This window comes from Nicotiana sylvestris, chromosome 9 (genome assembly GCF_000393655.2).
Source record: "Nicotiana sylvestris chromosome 9, ASM39365v2, whole genome shotgun sequence".
Taxonomy (NCBI): Eukaryota; Viridiplantae; Streptophyta; class Magnoliopsida; order Solanales; family Solanaceae; genus Nicotiana; species Nicotiana sylvestris.
This window is the reverse complement of record NC_091065.1, coordinates 120,000,085-120,017,376: the sequence shown is the minus strand read 5'-3', so window position 1 is coordinate 120,017,376 and position 17,292 is coordinate 120,000,085. Positions and strand designations below refer to the sequence as shown.

General features: G+C 31.5%; 1 protein-coding gene across 1 annotated transcript; it reads right to left on the bottom strand.

Moving 5' to 3' along the window:
- Nucleotides 1-1,200: 1,200 nt before the first annotated feature.
- On the bottom strand, nucleotides 1,201-2,608 carry LOC138878129 (uncharacterized). Its single transcript, XM_070157791.1, has 4 exons — nucleotides 2,596-2,608; nucleotides 2,402-2,459; nucleotides 1,930-2,335; nucleotides 1,201-1,644 (listed from the first exon to the last, which is right to left on the bottom strand). The coding sequence occupies exons 1-4, from the start codon at nucleotides 2,606-2,608 to the stop codon at nucleotides 1,201-1,203; spliced, it is 921 nt and encodes a 306-aa protein (XP_070013892.1).
- Nucleotides 2,609-17,292: the final 14,684 nt, after the last annotated feature.

Below are 17,292 nucleotides of genomic sequence, written 5' to 3'. Positions count from 1 at the left end.
ACTATGTCATCATGCCCGTCAATATTAAAGAAATATTCTATTGGGTGTTGGTCGTTTTCGACATTGCAGATAGGCAACTTTATGCGCAGGATTCCATGGTCTTTTCACACAACCATCTTGTTGTTGAATCTTGTGTCAGATTTTTTTTTGTTATTATCCCTTTGTATTTGTCATGCACTGGTTTCTATGGGAAGCGTAAGGACATTAACTTCATGAATACAAAGGCATACATCGAGAAACCTGTTACCGACCCTCTTAACATTCAGTGGATGGTTGCAGAGATTTCACAGCAAAAAGAAGGGTCACTATAAAAAATCTATTCTCTCTTTTTATGCATTTAATTCTTTTTTTATTTCTAATTATTTGGTAAATATTTTAAAAAAAAATTGTGTTTCTGCAGCGATTGTGGTGTATTTGTTGCTGCATTTACGGAGTATGTTAGCCTTGGAGATTTGTCAATTCCCGCAGAAGACCTTTGTGATATTAACCAACATTGTAGACGCTATGGAGCGCTCTTATGGGACTATGCTACAAAGAAGCAGGAAGATGGGTCAATCAGTGAAAGTGAGGTTACAAGCAGACTAGCAAGGAGGAAGGGTGCACCTTCATTGAATGAGAAAACAAGAGTCCAGAGAAAGAAGAAGTAATGTCATGTCTATGTAATTTAGTTGATGCTAGTTTGTAGGAGAAGTATAGTACACAACTTTCTGAACATTTCTTTTGTGTTTTTATTGTAGCAGGCCTTTTGTTTTGTTAATTTCTATCCAGTTTAGTAGTTCACTTGAAAATAACTTGATGGTTTTATCTCCAGTTGTTTAATATTTACAGCACTTGTTCTTCATTATCTTAAATGTAGTTATTATGTTGTTAGAATACAAATTATCTACAAAAAAACTTCAAATTATCCACAATCTGGAAACACTGAATGTTGAGATTGTATATAATTTTATAGTTGAAAGATACATTATTTTTTTTAACTTGTAGTTATATTGTAGATAATAAATATTAACTGCTATATACAGAATGTAAAAAATGGAGGTAGATGATTGGCACAATACAGAAAAACATGTTAACAAACACAGAAACAAATTGAAGATAACTACATTATGATCTTTCAAAACTTAAACAATTACACACAAAATTCTGTTAACTTGAACTCACTAACAATTATTTTGAAATATTATTCTAACTACACGATATTTATTTCTTTTTGGGAGCATTCTTGCAAGATCTTTTGTTATGCCCTTCACCTCCACAGTTGCCACATGACACCTTGTACTTCTTTGACTTTAGTTCATCATATGTTTTGTATCTTTCCTTTTGAGGTCTTTCTGGCTTCTTTTTCTCTTCAGTAGGTGGATTTACTACTTCATTAGATATATGTTGTGGCACATTCCATTTGCTTTCATCAGGAAGGGGATTTACTAGTATTTCATATGTACGCAGCAGACTCTCCCTTGTATAATACGGAGAGCAATAGTTTTCATAAGTTTCATTCCTGTGCCTTAGAGCTGCCCAAGCATGCGGACATGGAAGTTCATCAAGTTGGAACTGGCCACAACTATATTTCTTGCTTTCAAGACATACAATGTACCGCTTCACACCATCTATCACAGTATGAATATGATCTGTTGAAGCCCTCACCTACAATTACATAACAAACAGAAAAAAAAATATTTACAATCATAAAAATAGATTATCTACAATTTATCTACAATGTATCTACAATTATATCTACAAATTATCTACAATCTACAAATTAACTACAGCTTATCTACAATTTATCTACAATCTGGAAATAATGTATATTAATTAATTAATTTTTTGCACCAAATAAACAGATCTTACCCTAAGTTTCTGAGATAATGTACTGTTTTTCTCCTATTCTTTGTTGAATTTGTACCCAAGGTATGTAAAAGTACCCTTTGCCTTCAATAACTTCTCTTTCGTCCAATGTTCAAGAAGTGTCCTCATATACTCTAATAGGTCAAATATTGGCAGCTCTCTTGCCTCTTTTCTTACAACATTCAACGACTCGGCAATGTTTGATGTCATAGTCCAAGTTCTATTCACTGTTGCATGTACTCTTGACCATCTATGATAGCCAATATCATAGATGTATGATTTAACACGCGGGTCTATCTCTTCAACCTTCAACATCCTTTCATTAAATTCATCCAGAATGTATGACCCTGTTGTAGCAAAGTACAATTCATTTAATTGTAGATGACCCTTCTTGAACTTTGCCCTTATATTTGTCCAAATATGCCACACGCAAGAGTAGTGTGGCATGCCCGGATAGACAATTGATGTTGCCTTCAGGATACTCTCATTCCTATATGAAACAACACACATTGAAGTTTTATCACCATATGCTTGCTTGAATTGCTCAAAAAATCACTTCCACGATGCGTTGTTTTCCGAATCAACCACAGCATATGCCAAAGACAATATTGTACCTACATTATTAGTAAAAAAATAATTAACTGGCAGATTTGAAAATGCATATGAAAACACAAATACATATAAACTACAATATATATGTACAAAATATCTACAATTTATAAATTGCCTACAAAATAACTATAATTTTACCTGCTGCATCCATTGTGCTTGCTGTTAGCATAATCTCCCTGTAGGCTGTCTTTCAGAATGTCCCATCAACCACTACTACTGGTCTATAATATTCCCAACCACTTATTGATGTACAAAGAGCAACAAATGCATATAAGAAGCATTCATCTGTTGTCTTCTTCAATTTAACAACTGAACCAAGATACGTCTTCTCAAGAATATAAAAATATTTTGGTAATTTATTGTAGGAGTCAGCCGGATGACCTCTCAATAACTGTAAAGCCTTTTCCTTTGCCCTCCATGCTTGCATGTAGCTTAGGTTCACTCCGTGTTGGGACAACATGTCAGTTTGTATGTCCTTTGGTGTGTAAACTGTCTTAGGATCACAATACTTTGCATGACCATGCTACCAACTACAACTGCAGTACGTTTGCGCTGTATGAATGTATCGTCCATTAAGGTGCATGTGTGTTGTCGGTTGAAACTCCTGATCTTGAACATTGCAGAATCATTAATTGATGTTGCCTTGAAGTGCCAATTACAGTTTTCTGCAACACATATAAGTCAGTAGCTACAAAAAAATACATTTATAATACAGGTTATCAATGTAGATTTAACAAAATGATTGTTTTAACATAAAGTACACACTATACAATATAACTACTTTTCATATACATATCACAAGGAAAATACTGTTTATAAAGGTTTTTTTTATAATTAATATCTTCATACCTTCTGTGGCTAGATTTTTTAACCCTGAATTGGAACTTGTGCGTGACAGAATAGTGCCTCATTGCAGTTGCAATTGTTTGCTTGTCTTGATACACTTGTCATTCTTCGATAACACTTTGTGTACCTTCAGTTATTATTTCTCTTTGATATTCCTCTATGACGGGAGAGACTAGCATATCAAGTAATTGTATTGTCCTAGACGAACCTGCATGAAAATAAAGATAAATAGTGTCATATACAATTTTATAGAATCTTTGTAGATAAATTGTAGATGAATAGAAAATTTTGTAGTCAAATTTTTTTCAACATGATTTGTAGCTTAATTGTAGTAATTTTTTTGATAAGCATGAAAACAATATTGCTTTATACATCCTAAAACTGATTTGTAGTTTATTTGTAGATAAATGTAGGAATTTTGTAGATATTATCGTAAAATCAGACTTCCATAGAATTTGAAACATAACAAACCTGCACTTGTGTTCTCATTTGTAATAGCCAATTCCATATTGAAATCTCGTACACTTATGAGTAACGGATACGATCTTAAGTTTTTATTCTCCTTTTTTGTCTCCATATACACACTAACCCCCATATTGTTCCTAATCTCCATTGGAGGACAATTCTCATTCACAATGTATTTGATTTCTACAATTTTTTCCGAAGTATCAATCATTAATTGCTCTGCAATTGTAGAAATCAACATACTGTAACTTGCATCCTCATCAAGCACAATGTCATCAACTTGAAAATCTCTAAATCTGCCATAGCTATCCCAATTGCCATTAAAATGTAGCATGATTGGGATTTTGGACATGATTGCATATCGTTGCTGAGGTATTGTTCAATATTTTGTCGCTTTTTTGATTTTTTAGATTAAGAAAAAAAGACGAAGACCAGAGAATCGGCAGAATTGATTTCTATAATTTGACTTGATATTTTGTCGCTTTTTTGATTAGTGGATTGAGGAAAAAAGTCGATAAACTGAGATTTGCAGAATTGATTTCTACAATTTGAAATTGAGCTTCTGATTTCGACGAACTGAGATTTTGATTTGTAGCGATTGTGAGAATATCGAAGAACATAGTTTGATTATAAATTGAAGATAAAGGATTTCCGTGATATGATTTGATCTCATTTACGCCAAATCTTTTTAGAAGATTCTGTTCCTGAATTTTAGCTTGACAAATTAGGAAGATTCAGCTACTATTGATTAGTATTTAATGATTGGTATAATAACTGTAGAAAAAATATGGACAGGACGGGTAAATTAGAAACTATGCACATTTTTGATAATAAGGTTTCATATATACTATAAGAAAGAAAAAATCTCTTAATTTTTTATAATCGTGCTTTTTTTGTATGGCTTGATTGATATTTATGTTTTAGTCATTAGAACGTTTTTCTTCTTCTGTAGTTTTGATTGATTTTTATTTTGATTATTCATTGTTGGCAAGTACCAAAAATACAGTATTTTATTAGTGTTGGTACATCTGATTAATGACTATTTTTCAGTGTTGGTACCAAAAATTCAGTATTTTTATTTTGAGGAATCAATTATTAAATTTTACATTTGAGTAATAATTTAGAATATCTATTCAATTGAAAGTTTATTACTTTTGATACGTCCTTTGTAATATTTGACACATCATATTTTAAACTATTTTGTCTCTTCACTTGAATTTTCTCTTATGTCAAGGAAATTTAACAGCTTATATATAACTAAAAAATTGCTCTTTGTACAGTATAATTTTATATGAAGGAGATTTATTTGAGTCTCCATTCTTTAACCTTGGTCCACCTCTAAGAATATTCGTACATCGCACGCACAAAGAGACTAGTACTATATTAAAAGCACGGAGGCGCTTAGCGAAATGTCGTTCACCTTTTTTACCCTTAAGAAATAGAATTTACACTGGATAGAATAGTCATTTTATTAATTTTCTAATATTTAGGATTTTGAAATCAACTACACTTTATTTATTATAGTAGGAAATCTCAATATTTAGGACATTTAAATCAACAAAAATTTTCATTTTATAATTCAAAATACTAATATTTAGGACCAAATATAATAACTAATTTTGACGTTGAACTACGTTTTAGAAATTCAAAATTTCAATGTTTTAATATCTAACCACTAAACATTATATTTGTGTTCAAGACATTAAAGTCAAAAAATGAAGAACTGTTATCATTTTATTTGAAGAAAAGGAATTCAATATTGGTTCTTCCATTTATTTTTTTGATCCAGTACTATTGATTATTTTAAAAGTAAAGTTAGACGGGAAATCTATATTATATTAAAAGGAGAGTAGTGAAGCATGTGGTTAAGTCAAGTGGCGTATTGTAAAAATACCACTTGACACTTTTAAGACATAACCTAATTAGATATAATATAAATATTTAATGTATTTCCTTTTTTTGCTTACTAAAAAGACCAACAACTTGGCATTTGGTAATAAAGAATTTGGAAAGGGAATAATCAAAACTGATAATCTGTAATAGAATTAATGATAGTGGATTCACCTATTGTTTTTAATATGGTAGCACCTGACACTTGGTAATAAAAAACATTGTGGAAAGATAATAATCAAAATTGACAATTTTGTAGTGTAATTAATGATATTAGAATTAATTATAAAATTCAGTCCTTTGTTAACAACAGGGTAAGGATATCAGTAGTTGAATATGTAACGACTTATGTTGGAAATAAAGCTACTTCAAAAAATAATAAATCCATGCCCACATCTCCAAACTCAAGAGAGATTGCAAGGCTTAAATAGAAAATTAAGTTGCTTGAACTTCAAGTAAAATAATATTATCCTTCTCTAATCTTGAAAAAGCAGGGTAGTTTGCAATGTGAAAAATTACTTGGCACTTTTTCAAATAAAATCTAAAAATAAGAGATATTTACTACAATAAATATTCAGCTATATTATGGAAAGAATACATACTATGACTCTGATTTTTTAAAAAGAAAATATTCTATGGAAGAGAAAGAAATGCTCAAGTTTGAGTAGATAATTAAAAGATAAAGTTAATCTTATCAGATATATATTTCCAACAAATCTTAGTACAAAAAAAAAGTAAAAAGAACTAAATTGAGATATATTGACTTTTTATACTTTGGACTAAGTTAAGAAAAAGTAAATGAATATACTTAAAATAATAATCTGATGATTTTAAAAATTCAACAATAAGCAACAGAAAAAATCTTAAATAAAATACAAATATATATATTTATAAAATAAAAAAAATCTATATTTATATTATTTAAAAGAGAATAGTATATAATAGGATTAAGCCAAGTGGCACTTTAAAAATAAGACACATACCAAAATTAAGACAATTAATAAGAATAAGGACAAAGCTAATAAGAATCATAATAAAAAGTTTGAGCAGATAATTGAAAAATAAAGTTAATCTCATCAGATATCCATTTTCAACAAATCATAGTAGGAAATATTTTTTATAAAAAGACGTAAATTGAGATAAATGTGTCTATTTATATTTTAAACTAAGTTTAAAAATAAAATAAAGTAAGTAAATATACTTAAAATATTAATATGATGGCTTTGCAAATTGATAAATTGTGCGCATCAGAATAAGCTCCTAATTATATTTTATAAAGTAAAAAAAATAATAATAAGTAAATATCATATCTTACTAATATTGATAAATCGAGAACACTAATATACGATACATAAAGAAATATTTCTTAGATAACTTACAAAAGAAGATAAATTAAGTTTTTGATCTATATGGATAAAATTATCGAATTTGAATGTGAATTTCACTGAATTTGAATTAAGTTTTATGTGACTTTAATTGAAAGATAATTCTTTTTGAACGGTTATTAGATAACAAACATATTATATTGAGAAAAAGTCATAAAGGATAATTGATCTTATCAGTCCAAAACTTCAATATTAACAATTACTTTTCTTACTTTTTTTCATGTAGGTGGAACATATTTTTAGCTATTATTCGAAAGAATTTGTAGATCAAGTGTGGGCTCTATGTAGAATGGATCAATTGAGTAGCCTATTTGTATTTGGTGAATTGACTTCTTAAATTGTACTCCTATAAGTTAAGACTATAGGGAAGAATTGGTCGACTGCTTTACATATGAATACAATATTTTACTGATTTTACTTTTGGATGAGGTTGTTGTGAATTTAAATAATTATCTCGGTATTTTAAGACCTTGAAAAGCGCTATCAATAAATTCTCGACTTGCGTGCGCAGTCCGTATAGTTTTCCGGAAGGTTCATAAGTGAAAAATGGATTAAATTGTGAACTAGAGCTTTAAAACTCAACTGAGTTGACTTCGGTCAACATTTTGAGCATACGAACCCAGATAAAAGTTTTGACCATTCCGGTAGTTCGGTATCGTGATTTGGGACTTGGTCATATGCCCGAAATCGAATTTGGAGGTCCCTAGATCAAATTATCGCCATTTAACGGAATCTAGAAATCTAATGTTAAAGATTTCTTAATTTGACCGGAGATTTGACTTTTTGATATCGGGGTCAGAATCCAGTTCTGAAAATTTTCATAGCTTTGTTATGTCATTTATGACTTATGTGCAAAATTTGAAGTCAATTGGACTTGATTTGATAGGTTTTTGCATCGAATATAGAAGTTGGACGTTCTTAGTTTTATTAGGCTTGAATTAGGGTGTGATTCACGGTTTTAGCATTATTTGATGCGATTTGAGGTTTCGACTAAGTCCGTATCATGTTTTAGGACTTGTTGGTATATTTTGTTGAAGTCACGGGGGCCTCGGGTGGATTTCGGAAAGTTAACGAATATAAAAAGGCTGCTGAATTTTCTTTTACAACATGTGAACAGTACCCGTGAATAGTAACGTGAACATTTCCCCGTGAACAGTACCACGTGAACAGTACCCGAACTTTTTCTAGACAGAATGTTAAGTTCTGGTCCCATTTTCCATTTTTACCAAATTGGAGCTTGGGGAGAGGCGATTTTCGGGAGATTTTCAGAGAAAACAACGGGATAAGTGTTCTTAACTTAATTTTGGTTAGATTACCCGAATCTATTCCTAGTTTTGGCATTTAATTGGTGATTTTAGTTGGGAAAATTTTGAAAACCCTCTTGATTTAATTTGAAGATTTGAGGGTCGAGTTGATGTCGGATTTTGGTAAAATTGGTATGGTTGGACTCGTGGTTGGATGATGTTTCATATTCCATAATTTTTGTCGGGTTCCGAGACGTGGGCCCCACGGGCAAATTTTTAGTGCAATTTAGATTTTTAATGAAAAATGTAGAATTTCATATGGAATTAATTCCTATAATTTTTATTGACTGAATCGAATTGTTTATGACTAGATTTGAGAATTTCAGGCACAAATTCACGAGGCAAAGACTTGTTGGAATTTTGAATTGGTTGCAAAGTGAGGTAAGTGTTTGGTCTAACCTTAGCTTGAGGGATTGGGAATTGTGTCCTATTTGTTATGTGTTATTTGTTGAGTACGACGTATAGACATGGTGACGAGTATCTATACGTTGGTGTCAAGCATGCCCGTGAGTCTTATACTTTCATTAATGTGACTCCATTTTGTATTGTATATGCTCTATATGATAATTTTTATTGAGGAATATGACTTGTAGAAGTAGTATTGTTGAACATTGTAGAATATTGACTCAAGTTGAGAATTGAATTGTTGTACATTGTAGAGCATTGACTCAAGTTGTGAATTGAGTTGTTAAGTAAACGTGAAAGAAGAAAGGAGAGATAGAGAACCATGATATTGTCTCCCTTGCCGGGATGTTATTGTTTTGATGTTGTTTCCCTTGGCGGGATTTGATTGTTGTACTATTATTCCCTTCCCGAGATTTTATTGTGATTTCATTTATTTCCTTACCCTTATTCCTTGTGATTGTTGTTTGGGTGAGGAAGAGTGTTAAAGCACGAAGGGTGATGCCATGTATGATTTGGTGAGGAAGAGTGTTAAAGCACGAAGGGTGATGCCGTGTATGATTTTGTGAGGAAAAGTGTAAAGCACGAAAGGTGATGCCGTACCGCACGATGTACAATTTCGTGCCGATTATATTGATTTTATGGTGAGGAAGAGAGTAAAAGCACGAATGGTGATGCCGTGTAGTTTATATTGATTCTTATGGTGAGGACGAGAGTAAAAGCACGAAGGGTGATGCCGTGCACTTGTCCTTGATTTTTCCTAATTCTAATTGAGTTATGTTGTCTTTTACGTTTATTTACTGATTTTCTGTTGTTACTTGATTTTATTTCGATGTTATAGATTTTCTTACCCTTATTTCTTGTAATTGTTGCTTGGGTGAGGAAGAGTGTAAACCACGAAGGGTGATGCCGTGTATTGTTTTGGTGAGAGAGTGTTAAAGCACGAAGGGTGATGCCGTGCACTTTCTGTTTGATGTGTTTACTTGTTATTAACATTTCAAGTGTATCAATTGTTTAGATCCCTTTACTGTTGTGATCCTTTGTGTTGGAATCCATAGTGTTTACAATGCCCCGCCTTATTTTTTTATATGTTCAATACTTCAAATTTCAGAATTTGTTACATTTTTTACTCAATTGATTTCTCAATTAAATTTTTCTTAAACCGTTTGAGGTTGTACTTTACTTAAAAAGAAATTTCGACTATGTTTTGATTTATTGATTTCTCGTATTAAAGGTAATGATTCATTCAATATTGTACTTTAATTGAAAAGGGTATTTTCTTTATCAAATGATTTCTAAAAATAACTTCATCTTTTCTTGTTGGTTTCCTAATTGTGTTGGAAGCTGTACTCTACTTTATGTTGAGTGAATGAGGCTCTTTGAACATTCTTAATTGTATTGGGTTATGGAACCTATGAACTGAGTAACATGAGGATATTGTTGTGCAATATGAGGTAGAAATATGTGGGTACAAGGTGCCGGGAAAAATATTATGGTTTTATTTAATGACATGTGAGTTGTCCGTGTGATTGTGATATAAATATGGGCACGAGGTGACGTGAAAATATGAAAGTGGGCGGAGACCTATATTATTTATGATTATGAAATGAGGCGTCACAAGGTGACCTTTACTCGAAAGAATTATATTCGAAAGATGCTTATTTGAAAGATATTTATTTAAAGGAAATATTTTCATTGAAAAGCATATATCTTAGAGATTTATATTTGAAGGACTTGATTAATTGATTGCACTTGTATCTATTATTTGTTGAGAAACATTTACGGTGTTCTTGTTGCCTGCTATCTATATCACTGGTTGATCATTGTTGCCATCATTTTTATCTGCTTCCTATTATTTTTGTACGCTATATTGCACAGGTTTATTTGGTAGTCTGGTCCTAGCATCGTCACTACTTCGCCAAGGTTAGGCTAGGCACTTACCAGCACATGGGGTCGGTTGTGCCGATACTACACCCTGCACTCTTTTGTGCAGATCCCAGTGTTGTAGACTTCGGACCACAGTGAGATTGTTGTTTCTTGTTCATCAGGCGACTCGAGGTAGTCCTGCAGGCGTCCTCAGACCTTGTCGTCTCCTTCTATCTATTATTCCTGTTTCCTTTATGTATTTCCAGAGACAGTGTTGTATTTATTTCTTTCAGACCTTTATTTGTAGTACTCCTAGACAGTATGTGAAGTTGTGACACCAGTCTTGGGTAGATTTGTATGGATTGGTATTAGCAGTACTATTAAAACTTTAAAAATGCAACCTTCCGCTTATTCAATTCTGTTGTTATCTAATTGTTGACTCTTGACTGTTATCAGATTAAAAATGGAAACAAGGTAGATAGTTCAGTTGGTTGGCTTGCCTAGCTTTCACTAGTAGGCGCCATCATGACTCCCGAGGGCGGGAAATTCGGGTCATGACAGTTATATTATATAAGTAACATAAAGTTGAACTTTTCTAATATGAAAGAAGCTTCTGGAATAATGAAATTTTACTAATTATAGTTGAAGTTTTCTCGAAGAAGCAATTAAATTTTATATGCGTTTGACTTAACTTGAGAAGGATGGACTTTAAAAGCGCAATTAAAGTTAAGAAACATGTAAGGACATATGCTATTATAATAACTTTTAGGATAAATATTTCTTAGAAATATTTTAGGTATTGAAATATTTAATAAAGATAATAAATTACGGTGAGAAATTTTCAAGCACAAAATAATGGACAATATATTTGGAGAATCAACAAGGAGGTTGGAGAAATGTACTTAAAATTCTGAGATTTTTAATTATATAGTATCCAAGATGTAGATTTTTTTTGTTGAAGTAAATATCAAATTTATGGAACTTCAACGAAGAAGACAATAGATTGTTTATAATATAAATTATTTAATTATATATTTGAGTTTTATCCGAAAATTATTCATAACTATGGTTCAGTTGTTTTAACACTCAGATAGATTTTCTTATTGAGTATGTTGCAATAAGAAATAAGATGATATTTGAAAAAGTCGAATCAAAATTTAGTATACTTTTATTCTTTTATATTTTTCGCACATCGTGCGGGTTCTAATACTAGTTAGCTTTAAAATAAGTCAATATACAATTAATATGAAGAATTAATTTCTACTCCTTCTGTCTCAAATTATTTATCATAATGTCTAAAAATAGATGTTTCAATTATTTATCATTTTAGAAGTTTAAGATAAAATTAATTTTTTTTCATTTTATCCTTAGTAGTAATTATTCTTGAAGATGGAGATGGCACATAAATAAAGTAAACGTTCAATGAAAAGAGATTATATTAAAGACATAAATAAGGGTAAATAATCAAAAATTCATTCTAATTAATATTTTCTTTAAAGACGTGTAAAAGAGAAATACGATAAATAATTTAAGACAAAGGAAATATTTATTAGTAATCAAGACTCAAGAGCCTTTAAATGTAGAAAGATGATGAATTATTATTGTTGTGAAACATTTAGTTTAACAACAAAAACGTAACTCCAACCAAATAAATAATTGGTCAATGTCAGAAATCTCATCAGTTGGTAAATGTTACAATTTACGGATTATTAGTACAAATGTTGCATTAATGAATAAAGTCACAAAGTTTACTTGCAAAATTAGTTAAGTTTGGTTGGTGGAATAGTATTTTCTAAAAGTTGAAGCCAGCAAATTGTATTGGTATTTGTCCTAAAAAAAATAGAGAAAAAAAAATTTAACTCATAAAATTAAAACGCTATATTAAAATTATTCAAAGTTGCAAGTCGATCTATATTGTTCTAAATACAAGAGGAATAAAAACAAATAACATTGGATCTTTGATTAATATTAATTATTATGTATATATTGTTTTCGTCAACAACTAAAAAATATACATGAATCTATATAAATATATATCTATCTTTTTTAATAATAAAAATATATTATGTAAATTGAAATAGAGGAAATAATATTTATATAATTTTTTAAATATTTAACACTCACTGATTATATATATACACGCGCAAAGCGCGTACCCTAAAACTAGTTAAACATAATAATATGAACTCTCTTTTTATTTTTCGTATTTTCAATTTGAGTTCTAACATGAATAGGATGAAGTTCATGTTAGGTACTTGGGCAAATATAATTCATATTTCTAAGATAATGAAGAGTTGCATTATATTTAAGCACAAGTCAACATATTATATACTCTGAGCTACTAAAACAAATGCATGACTCGTACATTGAAGTTATAATAAAGCATTAGATTACTTTTGTGTGGCATAGTTTCTTCCCCTATTAAGTTGACTAAATAGGATCAGTATTAATTATTTTCCATAGTTTATATTTTTTAAAATTATATTCAATAATTCAATTATACGGTTTAATAGTATTTGTGTAATTTTAAAAAATTTATACTCATCAATATAGAGTATTCGTGCAGCGCGCGTATCCTAAAACTAGTACTCCTAATAGTGCAGTTGCATCTCTTTCACTTCTTGCCAATTTCATATTCAATTCTAACTTCTTACTTATTACTTCAATTTATATGTTTTGTATTAATAACCCACAAAATACTTCATAAATTCTATTAGTATTTTTTTTCTTCATCTCATATGTCTCCGTCTATGTGCATTTGTGTGACTCTGATTGGTCCGGAGTTTCTCTAGGACAATAAGTTCCATATCAGATATGTATCTGTTTTTCTCTTCTTCTTTTTTTATCTTTAAAATTAATGTAGATTTCAATAAAATTCAAATGTACGTATCATATTTATTCTAAGTCTAAAATCCCCATAATTCATCTTTTGAAGGAGGGAAATTAATCTACATAGGTGGTCTTACAGTTTTTTTACATTGTCATATCAAATTGAGCTCCAATCCAAAGTGCTGAAAGAACAATGAGGAATAAACTTAATTACGGTAATAGAGAAGTTTGAAAGCACCACTTTCAGAACCAACAATTTAAGGCATACGATAACAAGGCTCTATTAATTGTCTTCTGATGTCAAGTTCATTTTACCACCTTCTGTTGTTGTGGAAAGTTTCTCTTTGAAGCCTCAGTTGTTACTTTTCAGTGCCATTATTTACTTTTCCCAGCCAACTTTATTTTGATTGAAAGAAAAAAAAAACTATAAGTAAAAAGGGGAATGTTCTGAATAGGTTCCAAAAACTCAACATAATTTGTTAATGAGAAACTACATTAAAGTTTAACCTTTTATGGAACATATACAGATCAAGAACATTATTTATAAGGAAGTATTAAGAGAAATGGGTAATTAACTTCATTATACTATTCCCTTCCGTCAGTGCGATGGTAATTTTTCTTGGTTATGGTTTGGAAATCCTTGGCCATTTTTCTTTTTTGCTTTATAGGATTAATTAATTAATTTTTTGTTGCACTAGGTATTTTAAAAAATTATTACAAACCAACATAAAATTTATTTATTTTTTGTATCTTGCAATATATTTAACATTTTAATTTGTATTCTCTTATATGAACTAATTTTTGCACACTTGAAGAAAGGGAAGTAAAAGGGTAGTAAATTTTTATCTTAGTTGAAATGTGGATAGAAGGCAACTGCGCACTCCTACAGTATATAGGAAAGTAAATTTTTATTTAGGGAAAAAGGAAAAAAGATTAATTTGCTTGCAAGCAACGCCTAAACCTAGGAAAAATAGTTTCTAAATTTCCTTCCAATTAGGGTGTATAAATGTGCCTCATGAGATGGTCTTTCGGCTGCCAAACAAATTTCTCTTTCAGTTTTTAATAAAGTGTTCTTAATAGAGTTTGACAGTTGTTGTTGTTGAGAGTGCATTTCAGTTAGCCATGGATTTAGAAGCATTGTTTCTAAACAATTTTGCCATAGAGAAGAAGCCAAATATTTTTAAGTTGATTAAAGCAGCCATACACGTTGGTACATGGAAGTACCCTACAAAGTTTAAGAAGCACAAGGATGAAATACTGATGATGTTGCTGAATCCAGAAAAACCAGGGATCAGTGATGAAATCGACAGTGCTAGTGATGAAGAAGAAGATGAAGTTATCGACAGTGCTAGTGATGAAGAAATCGATATTGGTGGTGGTGATGAGTTCTCTGTTGATGATACTGAGAAGAGTTGTTCTAGGTTTCAAGAAACAGGCCATATTCTTGGGCGACAAGGGAACTACAACGTCTGTAAGACCAAATCTACTGTGTTGAAAGTAAAACTAAGTTTAAAGAAGACTCGGGACATTGACGACAAGCTTCAACACATGCATGTTGATAGTGATAAAGAAAAGAAGACAGAAGCAGAAAAGTGTTGGTCCGACAGTACCGAAAGCAAGAACATGAGTTGTGTCACGGGATCGGCACCCAAGAATTCTCCTGGATGTTTAAGGAAGATTAACGAGGATATCAACCGCGTAGATGAAAGCCAAGATTGTTCCTCACAGAAGATCAAAAGGAGGCTTGAGGGAGGAGGGCAGTTACAGAAACAGAGAAACTGCAGTGCTATTACAAGACCAAATCAGAAAACAACACAAAGCTCTACAGTTGGAAGACCAACGCAAAAACCAGCCCTAAGATCCACAGTTGGAAGACCAAATCAGAAAACAACACAAAGCTCTACAGTTGCAAGACCAACGCAAAAACCATCACAAAGCTCTACAGTTGAAATGGAAAAAACAACACACAGCTCTGCAGTTGCAAGACCAATGCAAAAACCAGCACAAAGCTCTACAGTTGCGACACCAATGCAAAAACCAACACAATCCGGAATGAAATTTGAATCAAGTAAAAGAAGATTTGAGGAAAGGGTTGCTGAGCGAAAAAATGCCAAGAGAAGGATCATAATGGTGGACTTTCATGATATGCCTAAACCAGCCAAAGATCCTTCTGCTCCCAAACGCTGCTGGGATAGTAGGAGGAGGTTTTGAGATTCTGATTCCATTTGTTGTAAATTCCACGAGAATATTAGTTTTTTCCTTTTTGACATGTAATTCTAGAGAGTATCATCACTCAGGTTCATTTTTTATTGATGATCTTTTATTCTGAAATAGAAAAGATCCAATCATAAAAAAGAAATATATATATATATATATATGTGTGTGTGTGTGTGTGTGTGCCTTTATGTGGTTCCTCATGTGTATTTTGCCTCCAAAGAGGTCTTCTCCTACTTTTCTGCCTCTTTCATTTGTATCAATACTTTAATTACTTTGCCTTTTAAAATATCATTCTGTAGTGACAACTTAGAGTTGCTTTATTGTCTTTAAACTCTTAGTTGAGCTCTTGTTTTCCCGTTGTCCTTGCAAAGGGTGTATGCAGCTATTAGAATGGAAAATGTAGTCTTTGGTCTAACTATCTTCATACCTATTTAAGATTTGATAAAAATTCATGTAGTTGCAATTACAGGGTGAGGTTGACAACCCTTCAAAATTTAGCATCTGTATGCATTGGTGTTTTAATTACTGTTGTATTTAGTATTTAAACAACGAAAGTAGATTTCATACCTCCGAAAGCAGATTGGTTTCCAGCTTGGGAAATATTAAAAGCTCAAGGAGATGTTTAACATGCATAATCATTTGGGAAAGTTTAGATTACATTTTCAATTACTAGTTGCATTTATTCTAGTTTATATAGCATCAATGTTAATCATAAGTACTTGTTGAAGATGCCTTCAAGTTAATAGTATAGTAGTTCCCTTTAGGTCTGAGCCATGAGATGGAACAACAACAACAACAACAAAACCCAGTAGTTTCCTGGAAACTACTGGGTTTGTTGTTGTTGTTCCGTCAATGCAGAACCAAGGAGAAGGCCTCCTAAGAAAAACACAGAAACTTCACATGCAGCGCAGTATATTTCCAAACTGTAGGGCAACATTGGTCTCCTAATTGTGCAACACTAACCGTAGAAAAATAAAACTGCACTTTCAAGATGTCCGAGAAAAAGAGCTCCTTAAACATGTACTTTAACATATATCTCAAATTTATTGGGGCCAAAACAAGTGAACAACATGGAATACAAAACTTTGTAGAATCCCCAACTCTAGTAAATAGATCTTATCAAGCACATTATGGAGATACAATAGTGACTTGAGGAATAATATGTATGATGTAACTTTTCCAATTTAGATTTGAGTGAACCTTCCTGCATTAAGCCACAAATCAAGATAATTAAATATCAGATTCCAACGAAAGAGCAATAACAAATGGTTTACTAGTACTAGACATACCAACTGATTTGTAGGTTCTACATCTGTTAAATGACAGTTTGCAGGGTTCATAGAAGTACATTTTAGACATTTTTGTTAAATATATTTTGTTACCGTAAGTGAAGTAACACTACCAAAAATGAACTTATTTTGGATCAACCGATTAAGGATATGTATTCCGGACCATTATAGTCGTTTATTGCAAGTAAGTAGAGCAAAAATGCTGTGTTATGTTTGTAACCTAAAGAATACTAGGACAATCCAAACTGCAAGCATGGCTCTGACAGTTGTTCTCCATTGAGAAGTTGCTACTATTAGTAGTATATTACTGCCATTTTGAAGAAGCATTGTTTTTTCGCCATA